This window comes from Carcharodon carcharias, chromosome 7 (genome assembly GCF_017639515.1).
Source record: "Carcharodon carcharias isolate sCarCar2 chromosome 7, sCarCar2.pri, whole genome shotgun sequence".
Classification (NCBI taxonomy): Eukaryota; Metazoa; Chordata; class Chondrichthyes; order Lamniformes; family Lamnidae; genus Carcharodon; species Carcharodon carcharias.
The window spans coordinates 105,692,615-105,709,751 of record NC_054473.1 but is presented as its reverse complement, the minus strand read 5'-3'; the positions used below and the strand labels follow the sequence as shown (position 1 = coordinate 105,709,751).

At 49.5% G+C, this 17,137-nt stretch overlaps 1 protein-coding gene across 1 annotated transcript in view; it reads left to right on the top strand.

The window, feature by feature from the left end:
* The window catches only part of LOC121280027 (hydrocephalus-inducing protein homolog), a 127,244-nt gene that overhangs the window by 8,805 nt on the left and 101,302 nt on the right, over positions 1-17,137 (top strand). The window contains exons 4-6 of the mRNA XM_041191655.1: positions 387-471; positions 5,661-5,779; positions 10,794-10,932. Coding sequence (XP_041047589.1) covers positions 387-471; positions 5,661-5,779; positions 10,794-10,932 — 343 coding nt within the window. The remainder of the gene's footprint in view (positions 1-386; positions 472-5,660; positions 5,780-10,793; positions 10,933-17,137) is intronic.

Genomic DNA, 17,137 nt, shown 5'->3' with positions numbered 1-17,137 from the left:
TATCCCCCACTCCCTTACCCTTCTCACCCCCTTTAACCCCCTCACCCACTCTCAGCCCCTACCCACCTTCACCCCCTTTACTCCCCTTACCCACCTTCACCCCTTTACCTTACCCTCACTCCCCTTGCCCCATCCCTCTCTGATACCCTCATCCCCCCTTACCATCCTCATTTCCTTTAACCCCCTCACCCCCTACCCCCTCACCAGTCCTCACTCCCTTACACCCCAATCCTCACTCCCTTACACCCCAACCCTCCAATCAGCTGAGAATTTTCTCTGAATTGCACTAAGTGCAGAGGATAGCATGAAAAAAGACATTTTTGCCCCCAGCCACAAGGACATGTTTTTGTACAGTATTGTCTGTTTCCCGCCTCTTAATTATGCAGCCACAGGAAACTCGCCGTTTTGCAGACAGCGGCCTCGGAATCGCCCGCCACGCTGTTACCTCGCCTTTTCCTCACCCTAGGTGTCGTATCTAGACTGCAGCCGCACATACAGTTCTCAATGCTTGCAGCCCAGGACTGCACCAGTGAACACATGGCCCCAAGAATAGTTCAGTGACCCAGCCTGAAATGCCTTTTGGAGGCCGGCGCTGATGTCTTCTGCCCCTGCTCTGGCTGCAGGAGGTCCAGAAATCTCACCAGTCTGGCTTAGGAGGTGGTGCAGTGGTGTTCAGTGCCAACGCTGCACTGAAGAAGTTAGCCATCCAGTGCAGAAATGATCTCACCCGTGCTGCCAGGATCAGGCACCCATCTCATCACTCTAAACTCACATACTCAGTAAAGTGATGGAAAGGGTCATCGACAGTGCTATCAAGCGACACTTCCTTAGCAATAACCTGTTCACTGATGCTCAGTTTGGGTTTCACCAGCACCACTCAGCTTCTGACCTCAATACAGCCTTGCTGCAAGCATGGACAAAAGAGCTGAGCTCCAGAGGTGAGGTGAGAGTGACTGCCCGAGAGTGACTGCCCTTGACATCAAGGCAGCATTTGACCAAGTGTGGCATCAAGGAGCCCGAGTAAAACTGGAGTCAATGGGAATCAGGAGGAAAATTCTCTGCTGGTTGGAGCCATACCTAGCAGAAAGGAAGATGGTTGTGGTTGTTGCAGGTCAATCATCTCATTTCCAGGACATCACTGCAGGAGTTCCTCAGGGTAGTGTCATAGGCCCAACCATCTTCAGCTGCTCATCAATGACCTCCCTTCCATCATAAGGTTAGAAGTGGGAATTTTCGCTGATGATTGCACAATGTTCACCATTCAGGACTCCTCAGATACTGAAGCAGTCCAGGGCCAAATGCAGCAAAACCTGGACAATATCCAGACTCGGGCTGATAAGTGGCAAGTAACATTTGGACCACACAAGTGCCAGGCAATGACCATTTCCAACAAGAGAGATTCTAACCATTGCCCCTTGACATTTAATGCTATTACCATCACTGAATCCCCCACCATCAGCATCCTGGGGGTTACCATTGACCAGAAACTGAACTGGACTAGCCATATATATATTGTGTCTACAAGAGCAGATCAGAGGCTAAGAATCTTGTGGTGATTTACTCACCTCCTGACTCCACAATGCCTGTCCACTATCTACAAGGCACAAGCCAGGAGTTGATGGAATACTCTCCACTTGCCTGGATAGTGCAGTTCCAACAACGCTCAAGAAGCTTGACACATTCAGGACAAAGCAGCCCACTTGATTGGCACCCCATCTACAAACCTTAACTCCCTCCACCACTGACACACAGTGGCAGCAGTGTGCACCATCTACAAGATGCACCGCAGGAACTCACCAAGTCTCCTTAGACAGCACCTTCCAAACGCAGGACAACTACCACCTAGAAGGACAAGGGCATCAAATAGATGGGAACACCACCACCTGGGAGTTCTCCTCCAAGCCGCTCCCCATCCTGACTTGGGAATATATCGCTATTCCTTTGCTGTTGCTGGGTCAAAATCCTGGAACTCCCTCCCTAACAGCACTGTGGCTGTACCTACACCACATGAACTGCAATTGTTCAAGAAGGCAGCTCACCACCACCTTCTAAAGGGCAACTAAGGATGGACAATAAATGCTGGCCTAGCCAGCGACTCCCACATCCCGTGAATCAATAAAAATCTCACAAGGCCATCACACATTTATTGGCATCTCACTCACTGACATCACCATTCACTCCCTCACACATCTCCATCTGGCCTCATCTCCTCTGGAGACTATCTCCTCAGCCTTCACCACCTTGAGGCCTCTTGCACAGATCAACATGTGCCCCCACACACACCCTGAGATATCTCCCTTCCCCAAGCAAGCACTAACCCTGCAGCAATTGAAAAGCCTTACCACTGGTTGGGTAAGTAGAGACCTGCTGGCAAGCCCCCCTAAAAGCGATGTGGTGCTGCCTGCGAAGTCTGGCACTGATGACTGTGAGTGCTGCCTGAAGCAAGGTAGGCAAACAAACCTCAAAGTCCCAAGCGAAGTGCAGGTCACCAGGTACATGTCACTTATGTACCACTGTGAAACACAAGTTCATGATCCAGCATGGGGGGGATGATTCCAGCAAGCATGGCTTATAATAAGATGCTAAAGCATTGAAATTAGGTGCGGTGGCAGGAAATGTGGCCCGCTATTGACGGTGGAGTGGACAATCGCAAACTGGTTTTACAGTGACATGAAACCGATTTTTGTGATCTCCTGATATTTTCCGCTCCTGCCCAATATGTCACCCACTGCAAACAGAAGTGGAAAATCCCAGCTCCAGTATCCACTATTAACAGAACTCACAAGCCCTATAATAACATTTGGAAGTCTTTGAAAAGCTCAAAATCTGTCAAAATAAACAAAACATTATTTGAATAGATGGTAAAAAAATGATAATCATCTTCTGAAACTCTTTAGACTGTCAAGATAAACAAAAATACTTGAAATGGCACTTTAAAAGATTATCCTCTTAAGAAGCTCATAAATATGTCAAAATAAACAAGTTCACATTCTCCTGAACAGCTGTGTAAACAAACCCTGCTGAGCAAAATCCATTAGCGCCTTTGACGACAACCAAAAGCTCAGACATCTTTGAAAGCTTTAAAACAGCCAAGCAGAGCCTGAGGTGTTCTTTAAAGATGTAGTGAAAGCCAAGTGGCGAGTGTAAATAATTAACTATTGATCTGACACTGGACGACGCTTTCCATATTGTATAAGCACTTTATCCAGTGGATAATCTATTCTAATGCATGTGAAGACTTTTCCACTTTTACAGTGCTGTTCTTCCACTTCACAGCTTGTGAGTTGTCATAAGTGACAACCTGGCATCCACATTATTTAATGCTCACTTAGCTTTCCCAATCACAGCACTGTCATCCCAAACATAGATACAGCTCAGGCTCTAGATGTGATTTAGAGAGGCTCCCAAAATGTATCTGCCTTGCTGAGGATTACAGAAATTGTGAAATGCCCACTTCCAGAATGGTGCTGGGAATTTCTATGCAGCAGAGTGTAGTTTTCCCATTCTAGTCTCGTTCCTGTATTGCTGAAAATTGCCAGAGTTGGAAATGGCGGAGGGATTTCCATGCTCCAGTTGTCTTCTTTTCTTCTGCTGACTCCGTGTGGTCCAAATCAGAACTGTAAAATCTTGCCAGCAGTGTCCATTTTCCCAATATGGCATGTGCATATGTGTTCTACCTACCATATCGGATAAGGAGAAACAATAGGTGCCCTTTACCTGTGCCTGAAGCAAATAAAAGGCTTAATGCCTGTTTGAGACCCCTTTGCAAGATTGCTTTGTTCCTCTGGCAGCCTGTTACAGTGCTGGCTTGACTTAGGAAAACCAGGCTTAGGGTTTGTTATCCAGATCCAAATAATAAGGTAAGGAATTTATCTGTTTGTGGAGCCCAAAAGATCAGGAGTCCTTCTGCCGACCCCACACTAGAAAAACCAATTGCAGACATTATGCCACTCCCTATCATTATTGCTCCCTCATCCGATCAACATCGCTGCTAGCTGCAGCCACCAATCTCTTGGTCATGATACCCAATCCCTGTCCCTCTCTCTTCATCCCACAGTAGCCCAGGTTTTCACTACTCTTTGCCAGTGGGATTTTGCACTTTGCTGATTCCATTATTAAGAGGTTCAAGGCCCAACACCTGGGGAGCCTTGGGCCTTACCATTCAGGCTAATGGACCATACCTTGTGCCCTTGTGTGCCTAGTTAATGGTGTAACCGAGCTGCTTGAATTTCTATATAAAAGATGCTTATGAAAAGTGTGTTGGATCTCCATTAAGTTTGGAAATGAACCTAACAAATCCTGGAAAAGTCCAGAAATGATCAGTGTCTGAGGGTAAAAGAAGTGAATGTTTTACCTGTGGCCTTTAGATGTCGTAGTGTTCAACACCGCACGTTAGGTGTGAGTAAGTTGCAGGGCCTGATCGGGTCCTTCGACTTGGTGGATGACTGGCGACATCTCCATCCTGACTCCAGCATTTTCACTTTCGTGTCACCTGGAGTTGGGGTGTCCAGACTTGACCGCCTTTACATTTCTAAGGCGTACGTGTCCTGTGTTACCTCAGCTTCTGTGCGGCAGGTGCTGTGCACGGACCACTGTCTGGTGTGGGCGGAGCTCGTTCCATTTTCCCAAAAGTACGCCCAGATGGGGTCCGCGTACTGGCACTTTAACAACCTGCTGCTGGAGGACAAGCGGTTCCTGGACTCATTCCATTGTTTCTGGGCTGGCTGGAGAAGGAAGTGGGGAGGCTTCCCCTCCTTGGTGCTGTGGTGGAACTTGGGCAAGGCTCAGATCCGTATCTTCTTTCAGGAGTATGTGAGGGGGTTGACAAAGAGGCGGAAATCCAGGGTCGAGGAATTGGAGAAGGAGGTGCTTGACCTGGAGGCACATCTCCGTCAGCCCGACGTGGACCCAGCCCTGCAGCTGGTGTACGAAGAGAAGAAGGGCACGCTGTGGGACCTGCAACTTGTCAGGTCCCATGGCGTGTATGTGAGGTCGCGGATCTGATTCCTCCGGGACCTGGACTGCGGCTTCCCTTTCTTCTACTGGCTGGAAAAAAGGCACAGGGTCCGTCAGCAGCTCCTTACGCTGCTGGCTGACAACGGATCCCTTGTTTCTGATCTGGAAGGCATCACAGCCGTTGCCCGGGACTATTACACTGCTGTATTCTCTCTGGATCCGTCCAATGAGGATGCTTGCAGAATTTTGTGGGAGGACCTGCCGCAGGTCGGCCCGGAGGGCGCCGGAAAGCTTGACTCTCCTGTAAGTCTGGGGGAGCTGACTGGTGCCCTTGACAACCTCTCCAGGGGCAAGTCCCTGATGCTGGACGGGCTGACCGTGGAGTTCTTCAGGGCATTCTGGGATGTCCTGAGGAACGACTATGCGGTTGTCCTGGGGGAGAGTATCGTGACCGGGGAGATGCCCCTTTTGTGGCGCAGGGCAGTTGTTGCCCTGCGTCCTAAGAAGGGGGATCTCCGCCTTCTTAAAAACTGGCACCCGGTCTCCCTCCTCAGCACCGATTATAAGAGCTTTGCCAGGGCAACGTCTTCTCACCTTGGCACCGTGCTGGACCACATGATCCAACCTGACCAGTCCTACACTGTCCCGGGCCATACCATCTTTGATAATACTCATCTGGTCCGGGACATTATCCATTTTCCCAGAGGACCGGCACCTTCCTGTCCCTTGAGAAGTCATTCGACAGGGTGGATCACGAATATTTATTCGGGACTCTGCGAGTATTAGGGTTCGGGACGCATTTCATCGCCTGGATCCGACTTCTGTATGCTGCCGCAGAGTGTCTAGTTAAGGTTAACGGGTCCCTTCGCTTTGGGAGAGGAGTGCATCAAGGCTGCCCCCTGTCTGGCCAATTGTAGCCCATCTGTGTGAAGCCTTTCCTGTGCCTCTGGCGGAGGAGGTTGTCGGGATTGGTTCTGCACAAGCCAGGCATCGGGGTGGTCCTCTCAGCTTACACTAATGATGTGCTCCTCATGTTCACCGACCTGGCTGACCTGCGGAGGATGTGCGAGTGGCAGGAGGTCTACTCTGCTGCATCCTCTGCCAGGAGTAAATAGGACAAAGTTCTGGACTCCTGATCCCCTACCCGAGGAGCTCAGGCCTTTCACTTGGAGCAGGACCAGCCTCCTCTACCTGGGGGTCCACCACTGCCCTGCTGAAGAATCCTGGCCAGCGAATTGGCAGGAGCTAGAGACCAAAGTCACCACTCGCCTGCAGCGCTGGACAGGACTGCTCTGAGTGCTATCTTACCGGGGTCAAGTTCTGGTCATTAAACCAGCTGATTGCTGTCATGTTGTGGTATTGGCTGGTCAATTTGACCCCTCCCTCAGACTTGTCTAAAAATCCAGAGATTGCTCGTTGACGTCCTCTGGGACAAAAGGCTGCACTGGGTCGCTGCTGAGGTTCTGAGTCTCCCGATTAGGGAGGACGGTCAGGTGCTGGTGTGCCGATGCACCCAGGTGGCAACTTTCCGCCTTCAGGCCCTGCAGAGATACCTTTATGTCGAGCCCCCTCCGAGATGGTGTGCCCTGGCGACGTATTTCTTCCATCAGGTGCCTGAATTATGACATGCAGCTCCTGTTTGTAGACTTGAGGGGCCTTCATGGCTCCTTGCAGGAGCTGCCCATCTTTTATCAGGACCTGATCAAAGTCTGGAACATGGTCGCCTCATGACACAGCTCTCTGCCATCAGGAGGAGCGGCTATTGCCAAAGAGCCACTGCTCAGGAATCCACCCCTCCATCCTTTTCAGTGGCTACCGGAGAGGAGGGCTGTGGCTGCCGGGGTGACCAGGATCGGGGACGTGCTGGTGGCGGAGGAGTAGGCTGGATGCTTTCACAGGAGTTGGCGCATCACATGTCCGTGGACGTCCGGCTCGCAGCCAATGCCATTCAAGTCCTCAGGACGGTCATGCTCGGCCCCCACATCGTACTGGGCCTCAATGTGGCGCAGGTGCGCGGTGGTCTTCCATCTGAGCGCACCCCTGTTCGGACAGAATTCCAGATTGGCCCCAAGCCCCGAACCCTCCCTTGGGAGCCTGAGTTGCCTCGCGGAAATACCCTCTGTGTCCTTTAGCACAGCACGGAGGGGTTTCCTGTATGGGCTGCTGCTGCACACCCTTCACTGCCTTGCCCTCGCCCACCACTGGACAGCCCTGGCGTGCTTTGTTGCCGTCCAGCGGTGGAAGTCCCCAGTGGGGGCCCTCTACAGGGGTGTCCTCCCACTTTCCATCGGGGATCTGGAGTGGAGGGTGTTGCACGCAGCAGTCCTGTACAACTGTAGGTTGTGTCGGTTCATGGACTCCCAAGATACCAGCATCTTTTGAGGTCTTGTGGGGTCCATGGACCATGTCTACATAGGGTGTCGTAGGTTGCATTCCCTTTTCAGTTATTCAAAAAACCTTTTATTGATGTTTTGTTTGCATTTCAGTCCCACGCTCCTGATCTACAGGCACTTGGTGCGGAGGGGGGCAGGGAGGGTGGAAGACCTCCTCGTGAACCTGCTCCTGGGCTTGACCAAGTTGGCCATTAACAAGTCCAGGCAGCAGATGATAGAGGGCGTTGTCCGACCCGACTGTCTACCCCTCTTCCGCGGCTATGTTCCGGCCTGAAGAGGGAGCACGCAGTGTCTGCCGGCACCGTCGAGGCCTTCCATGCTCGGTGGGCACCGCGGGGACTGGGTATTTTATTGATCCCCTTAATCACATTTTGGTTTAATGTTTGTAAGTTTCCTTTAAATTTTTGTCTTTGTTTTTGCAGTCTCCCTAATTTAGGGGCTACTTTTTCTTTGTCTCTGATTTTGTTAATTTAGTTTATTTGGTTGACTCAAAAGAGTTAAAAGTGAAAGTGGATAAATTCCTGTGTTGCAGAGGAAACTAGCCTCTTGCACCTGGGCTCAGTATTGCAGACCAAAGGAAGACCTATTCTGTGGCAGGTTCTGTCCATCGTGTTCAAGTTATAATGGCCTCCAATAACATGACAAAGTTGCTGGCACCTAACTGAGATCTCCATGTTTATGACTCAGCATTTTATACTAACTTGAAGGGCCTTGCAGAATTCCAGAGGGAAGCTTTACGCACTGTTTAAACCTACCACATGACAAGGAATAATTGCTCTTCAATTGAAAACAAGCATGAGCTTGATTCTCTGAAACGGCTTATCCTGTCACACATATCCTTAAACTGTGCCAGATAATTAGCACTATAAACACGTTAAATTGTCAACATGAAAAATACATTCTGTAGAAGAAAATTAAGGGAGCAAACAGCAGAAAATGCTGAAAATGCACAGCAGGTCAGCCAGTATCTGAAAGAGGGATAATTTTAATGTTGTGATAAAGGGTATAACCATCAGATGCTGAGTGACCCGTTGTATATCTCCAGCATTTGTTGTTTTTATTTCACATTGCCTGCATTTGTGGCCTTTTCATCTGAAGCACCCATATTGCCAGATTGGGGTGACAAACTATTTTAGACACTCAACTATTGCCTATTTGCAGTCTGGGAATTCCTGGCTCTTTTTCTACTTTTAAGATGGTGAATTTAAAATTCACTCAAGTAGTGCAGGGGAATGTAACCCTTTTCTTTACAGTTTCCACCCAGTGCCAGCAACAACCATTCCCACATCAAGATCTCCTTCTGAACCAAGTATGGTGGGCTGGATTCTCACTCTCAAGTTGGGTAGCTCATGTCAGGAAAGTTCCCACCTCATTGCACCTGGGAGAAAGTGCCCTGCCAGATGCTATTTTTGCTCTGGGGGGGTGGGTTTGGGATGGAATCGGATACGCCGACCCCAGATGCAGATCAAAGGTGGCGACGGGCTGCTGAGTGTCAAGGTGGACTGTTTAAAAGGCCTGCCTCGGTTCTTTGGGACTTCATCCTTGTTGTTTTGTTAAATATTAGGCTCTCTAGCCCTCACCCTCACACTGCATCACATCCCACGCACTCCCCATGCCCCATCCATGCCAAAACATGACCCCCATCCAACCCCCATGGTCCCTCATACCCTCCATGCCAGTGCAATACCAATTCAAGCCCCCCACCCACCCCCATGGGCCCTTATCATCCCCATACCAATTTACTTCCAACTCATGCCAACCCATTCTCCCATCCATCCCGGCTTCACATACATCCCATGCCAACTTTATGTCAACTCATGCTACCACTCACCCCAAGGCCCATTATAGTCCCATGCAAACTTGTTTCCAACCCATGCCCCCACCCAACACCCTTTGTCCTTGCATCCTCGATTCCTACTCACCCAGCATCCACCATAGACAGACCTCAGGAGCCATGCTGAGATGAAATAAATTGAAGATATAAAAAATACTATTACAGCCATCACCACAAATAAAAAAGCTTCCATTCATAAAAGCCCATTCAAAACTTTAAAAGTCCCTCAAGTACTTAATCAATTATCAAAATAAATAGACTTATATTCATAATTCCACATCAAAGACAACTAATCCCTTAACAATCTCATTGAGCTGTCAATCAAATTGTGCACTTATAACATGCAACCCCCACCCCCTCGTCCCCACCCCCCAACCAAGCTGGGCTAATTGTCGATTGTGGAAAGCAGCCAACCATTAACAACAGAATAACGATAGCCCTTGGAGCAATGTCAACAAACAGCTGTTGTAACTTCTAGAACAAAGGTTTATCAACTCTCACTGACAAAGGCAGGCTTTTTCTTAAATATTCAAAGGATTGGGGATTTAAATAACTCCATATTTTGTGTTATTTTGCCTCTCATTGACAGAGACAGAGGGAAAGAAGTGCGGCATGCTTCACACAGGCCAGAAACCCAAACTCAGCAGTTTGAGTTCAAACACACCATTTCTGCTAGATCAAGGGCTTTATCCCATAGTGTGGAATCACTTGAGAGTGAGAATCCAGCCCACCATACCTGGTTCAGAAGGAGATCTTGATGTGGGAATGGATGTTGCTGGCACTGGGTGGAAACTATAAAGGAAAGTGTTACATTCCCCTGCACTACTTGAGTGAATATTAAACTCACCATCTTAAAAGTAGAATAAGAGGCAGGCTGTTTTTTTCCCAAAATTTTAAAAGGCTGGGATTTAAATAACTTGACCACTTGACAGTTCTACAGACCTTATGCAGACTTCACGAGCATTTATGTCTCCTACATAAATTTGTGACTCCCACACCATGGGATAAAGCCCTCGGTCCAGCAGAAATAGTGTGTTTGAACTCAAACCACCGAATTCGGGATTCTGGCCTATGTGAGGCACACTGCACCCCTTTTCCCCTACCAACAAAAATGGGATCTGTTGCAAACGGGGACAGGACTTCCGGATCCCGACCCCATCACCAGTTTTAAAGGTCCCCAGAGTCTCCACGACTCTGCAAAAATCCAGCCTGATACCTTTCCATTTGCCATCTCAATCCTGCTATATCTCTGAGTTGAATTTGAACATGGCTCCCTGGGATGAAAGCAAAGAAAGAAGGACTTGCATTTGAACAGCACTTTTCATAACTACCGGACATCTCAAAGTACTGTACAGCCAATGAAGTACTTTGTAAGTGTAGTCACTGTTATACTGTAGGAAATGCTGTTATCTAGCTCATGGTGTCTCCCAATTTCGTCCTATTACCATCTGTTTAAGGGGCAACTTCAACTGCATCACTAATTTATTAGCTGGGTGAATTGGGGCTAACGATTATATTGGTGCTGAATTATACTGTATATTACATGAAAAATGGATAATGGTCACAGTAACAGCTGCTTAGAATGGAACAAATGTCTCTATTTTTCTCAGATCCTTCTACATAATGAATCCAACAAACAGTGACTACTCCTTCCAGTGGGTACCTGAGAGTGCACCGGATGTACGGATGCAGCCAACGTTCTTCTGCCTGACAGAAAATGGCTATATATCAGCTGGGAAGAAGACTGAGGTTAGTTCAAAGACTACTGTTACTCTGTAAATGCATACATTTATACAGGGCCTTTAGTAAAGCATCCCAAGATACTTGACAGATGCCTAAACCTGACAAAATTCAACACCAGATTACTTGGACCGGTGAAAGGCAAGGAAGCTTGGAATGAGCTAGAGAGCAGAATTAGATGAGTGCAGATACCTTGGAGGCTTTTAGAATTGGTAGAGGTTACAAAGTTAGGGATGAGGCCAGGCGATGGCTGGATTTGAACACAAAGATATGAATGTTAGATTCCCGGCATTGCTGGACCAGGAGCCAATGTACGTCAGTGAGAACAGGGGTGATGATAAAAGGTGCAAGTTAGGGCAGCAGAGCTTTGAAGGAGCTGAAGTTTATAGAAGATGGGAAACCGGCAAGAAGAAGATGGGGATAGTAGATACTGGAGGTAGCAAAAGTGTGGATGAGCGTTTGTGCAGCAGGAGCAGTCAAACTCAGTATATCAGACATGAAAGTGGTTCTGGTCAACAGAAGTGGAATTGGTACTTCTCCCATTTATCAATGTTATAGTTTATCAATTGGAAAACAAACTGAGCTGCGCTACACTGAGCACCTACACTGGCATTGAACTGCTCAGCGCAGTAAAGTCCCAGGTTCGATCCCTAGAATAAAGCAAGCTGGGATAAAATTCAGAATGCCACACCTGATTTCAGTCCTGGAGCTCATCTGGAAAACAACCATTGAGATGAGAAACTGGAGGACTGCTCTAACAAAGGTGCCTTCAAAAAAGAGGTCACTAACCAACAATCAGAAGCAGGAACCCAGTCCAGGAGTACTGATCCCAATTGCAGTTCCCTTAATGTCACTCTGATTCAGATTAGCTAACTCAGCCCACACCTCAGACTGAACTGGAGACCTCCCCGAACTGTGCATGAACTTTACATTACACTTTGTTCTTACTAAATGAGGCACCAGGGGGACCTCAAATTCTATATTTTTATGAATGAAACCCATTGTACAAACCACTGATTGAAATTACCACTAGTTATTGCATGACTTAATTATGCTATTCCAGATTTGCTGTTTAGTAAACCTAGATCACAAATTGGCCCAATATCAGCCCGTATCACAGCCAGGGTCAAGTTAATAAAAACCCACAAAATGCCTAATTATGATAATTACTAACTAGTCTAATTTGTAAAGAGGCAATTTTATCTGTAACGTAATATTAAAAGCTCTGCAGTGGTTCGGATATAATCTACAACAATGTCAGGAACTGTGCAATAGTTCATTTATTTTTGGCCATTCTGAGTGGGAGAAATGTGCTGTGCCACAAGAATGAGACTCAGTATGGATTTTTCTGTGCCAGCTGGCATCGGGCGTGATTAGTGCTGTGAGCAGACAATATGGTGCGATTGGTTTTATGACAGCGGGAAACCAGTTTGCGATCGTCCGCTCAGCCCACTGATGGCAGCCGCATTTCCCGCCATTGGATGTCGGGAACCTCATTGTAATACATCAGCCTATCAATTATCAGGCCAGCCCGCCTGAATCGTTCCCCACCCCCCAACTGGATTATCAGTCCACATCAGCACACCAACGTGTTTCACAACAGCACATAAGCGACGTGCACATGGTGGCCTGCACTTTCAGGGGAAGTCAGAGGTGAGTACACAGTAACGTTGTGCACTGCTTGCCAGGGCCACCTGTTGGACTTCAAGTTTGAGGTGTGCTGGGGGGTCGGGGTTAAGGGCAGCCCTGCAGTTGAGTCGACTTGTTGTCGGGGTGGGGGTGGGGGGGGTTGGGTACGCAAGGGCAGCCCTGCCATTGAGGCAACTTGTGTGGGAGGGGGCAAGTGCAGCCCTGCTGTTGAGGTGTCTTGAGGGGGTGTTGGGGGCAAAGGCCTGCCGTTGAATATAGCCCATAACCATTCAGGGCGGAGGGTTGGTGGTAGGGTGGATGATGGAAGTGGCCATGCATTAGGGAAACCAGCATAAAATGACCATCCCTCTGTAACTCAGACAGTTCAGGCGCAGCCACATTGATATGACTAAAGTCGGGCTTCAAGCTTGCCTGCCCACTCAAGCAACACAGAGGCATCAAAGTGCCACCAAGTGCTCCAAATCTTTTCACCCTCAATCCCCACCATAGACCACAAAGTCATGAGCATTTTAGTGGACTGCATAACAGGTGGACAACTACACAAATACAATCTCCTTACTAAACTGGCCATGGAGCAGTCACTGCTGGAGGCGTTTACAGCCTCTTGCAATGTCAGCATCCTGGTTTGGACCAGTCTCCCCAAAGGCTCAAGCTAACAGTGCAGCTTTGTAGTGTGGGTTAGGAGAATGCCTGTGCCCCGCTGACAGCACAGCCTGCAGCCCAATGGGCAAATCTGCCACCAATCGGCCGGGTGGACTGGGGCGGAGGTGTTGGGGTTTTGGGCAGCCATGCAGCGCAATAATCCAAGTGGTGGCCAGCACTCTCCGAAAAGCATTAAGTGGCCTTTACACTTAACCAGGACAGGTTCTTAGTACACCCATGCTAGCCACCTGTCTCTCTCTTTCATCCTGCAGGAGTACATCAGGATCATGGAGCCTGGTGAATTAGCTGTACGCCTAATGGCCTACAGAAAGTGAAGACAACAGAGGAGAGAGCGACTGAGGCACCTGGTTGCACAGAGGCAGGAGCAGCAACCTAAAGAAGAAGGGCGGCTAGAGATCTCGTACACACCACCAAAGAGCCACAGCGAGCTGTCGCTGGTTGGCACTAGCGACACCCAGGATCTATAGATGCTGCCTGTTATTCGTGCAAATGACCGAGAACCAGTGTCGCCGAAGACACTGCGCATGTCTAGGAAACTGGTCGGTCACCTCTGCCAGTTACTACAGGATTTCGTGCCATGGGGACATGGAGGGCATCCACTGCCAGTGGCCATGAAAGTGACTGCGGTGCTCAATTTCTGCACAAGGGGATCCTTCCAGGTCTCCAAGGGTGAACTCTGAGGGATCTCATAAGTCTTCACCCGCAAATGCATCCATGAGGCCATGGATGCCATCTTTGCGAGGGCACACAACTTTGTGCATTTCGTGCGGGACCTGGACAGGCAGGATGCAAGAGCAATTGGATTCGCCCTGATCTCGGGCTTCCCATAGGTGCAGGGTGTGATTGACTGCTGCACTCACGTGGCGCTCAGATCTCTGTTGCAACACTCAATATCAACCACAAGGGGTTCCATTCGCTGAATGTGCAGCTGGTGTGCGACCACCAGAAACGCACCCTGCAGGTGTGCGCACAGTTTCTAAGGAGTGTGCACGACGTCTAAATACTCAGTCAGTTACAGAACCCTGGAGTCTTCCAAGATTCACAGAAGCTGCAGGAATGGCTGCTCGGGTACAAGAGCTACCCGCAGAGGCCGTGGCTGATGACACCCACGTGGCGGCCTCAGAATGCAGCAGTGTGAAGCTATAATGAGGCTCATGCTGCAGCTTGCAACTTGGTGGAGCAAACTACGAGGATGCTGAAGATGCGGTTCCAGTGCCTGGATCAGTCTCGTGGAGCCCTGCAATACAGTGCACAGAGGGTGTCACGCATCGTCGTCATCTGCTGCACCCTTTACAACCTGGTACTGCAATGGGGAGAGGAGCTGGCTGAGGAGGAGATGGAGGAGCTCTACGCCTCCTCCAATGAGGAAGACAATGATGGGGATGAGGGTGAGGAGGTCCTCAGAGGTGATGATGACAAGGATGAGGCCCTCGCAATGGCCAGACGAGGCAGATGTGGTCGGGAGGCCATCATAGCTGCTAGATTTGTGGAGGATGATGACATGCATTGAGGTGATCCCATAGATCGTCACATTGCATCTGTGAACGTTTGACTCCAGCCTGGCTATGGCAGTGCAAATACCTTCTATGAAAATGCTCCTGTTAAGTTAAGGAGAATTATTTGCACCTGCCTTTATCTTGTGCAGAAAGGTTTCACATCTGAGTGACAAGGACACTGCTCATCATAACAAGGAGCCATAGGCAAGGTGACATTCTTAGGATTTTATTGACAATAGTGAACCATATGTACAAGTGATTAACACCGGTGCCCAGGCTGTGCAAATAATTCTCCTTAACTTTACCAACCCTGCCTTGGTGCTTCCCAGGTAGCCTATGCGGAGATGGAGGCAGCCTGCTGATTGCTATGCCCTGTCTGTGATGGCCTTGATGGGCGTCCGCTGGAGGGCCAAGACTTGGAGGGCCCCAGCCGGCTTTCTGGGTCCTGCATTGCGGCAGTGGCACACTCCTCAGCTGTTGAGCTAGAGCTGCTGAGGTCACAGGAAGAGAGGAGTGGGATGGGCTGGACACGCTTGGAGTCACCTGGATGGATGGGCTTGGAGTGTGCACCTGCTGATCCTCCTCCCTGTGGGTGCCCAGGGAACCCAGACTGACTCCTTGAGGAGCAGGGGTAGCTAGAGTGAGATTGAGCTGTCCGGAACCCCTCTTGTGTACATACTGTTGGAGGCCAACTGTGGTATCAGCGATGGAGTTGAGCCCATGCAGCAGCGCAGGAGAGAAGTCCTGGACCAAAGGCTCCAACACTCCTACCAGCGTTGACCTTGGTACGTTGGCATGCCAGTGCTATCACCTCAGTGAAGGTGGACGGACTCCTCCAAGGCGCCTTGCAATTGTGAAGTGCAGTGGACATCCCTTCCTGATGTTCCCGAGCTTGCTTTTGCAGCCCCAGCAACTGTGATATGACCGAGTCCAGAGGCTGATCACCTGACTCAGGTTTAGCAAAGTTCTGGCCTTCAGCAGTCCTCTGAGTACCAGAAACCTTGGAAGTCCCTGCCTCCATCTGCTGCGGATCAATTGGTGCAATGTACTCACCAGATTGTGATCCCGGGGCTGCTCTAAAGCTAGGTCCCACCGAGCTGTGTGTCCCTGCATTGGTGGAGGGTGTGGGTGAGCGCTGTGATGGGACTTCAGAGAAGGTACCTCCAAATTCCTCTTCAGAGGTTTCTTTGGGACTTGAATGGAGGCCCTGGGTTGAGGATTCTGTCGGCTGTTTAGCAGATGTGCCTGTGAAAGCGAGGATAGATAGTTAGTGCATGGCAGTGGCCTGTGAAACAGGACACATCACTCACAGCATGGTTGTCTGATGGATGTTGCACTGCTGGACCCTCACTTGGTAGAGCACTGCCGACCTCATGATCAACACAGGACCGGTCCAGATTGTTGCTGACCAGCTGGATGCCTCTGTTTTCAAATTCCATGAGGACCTTGATTTCAGGCATTCCGCTGCTAGTCTGCGACCCCTCCCTCTTGTTGTGTGCCAGCTTGTCCTGCATGAATAGAGACGGAGAAAGCATAGGCAGGATGCCTGCCAGGCCAGATGATAAGTATGCCTGGCCTGTATGGTTGGTGAGTGGTCCCATGGAGGGGATGAAGACAACGACAGTGAGTGTGAGAGAGTGAATGGTGATGTCCCTTGAACTGACAGTGAGTGAGATCCCTGTGGATGTGTGATGGGTTTGTGAGTGTGTGAGCTGAGAGTGATGAGAAGAGTGACTTACCCTGGCAGAACGGAGAAGATCATTCATCCTCTTGCAGCACTGGGTGGCTGTCCTCTTCTGAAGGGCTTTGTCACTGACCACCACCGCCACTGCCTACCAAGCCGGGTTAGTGCTGATGCTGCCCATCCTGTGGCCAGAGCAGAGGTAGAGGACATCCTGGCGGGCCTCCACAGCATCCAAAAGGCGCTCGAGGGACATGTCACTGAACCTGGGGACTGCAGTCTTCAGTTTCAGGGCCATGTCTTCAGTGCAGCAGTGGTGGTTTGGAAGCACTGAGATGTGTGCTTGAGGCTGGATTTTAAGTATGGCGCCCGGCGTGATGCAGCAGCCAGGTGATGGTGGGTGGGCGAATGAGAGCCCGCCCACCATGGAAGTGGTGTGTTTCCCCGGAATACATAAATAATGTGACGGGTTTGGGATGATATGGCGTGAAAACCCGCCATTGTGGCCGGCCGGTAAAACATCATTTTATCCGCCCATTACTGCACTTAGTGCAAATCTGGGACAATTCCACCCCCAGTTGCAGTAAATAAGTGGAGAGAATGGTAGTTAATAATGAAAATGTTTTGCCTGGCTTTAGAACCCACTGAAAAGCAGCTTCAACATCTTTTTGATTCCACTTGTATTTTCTGAGCCTGAAGAATGATATTTTTGACGTAGCATGCT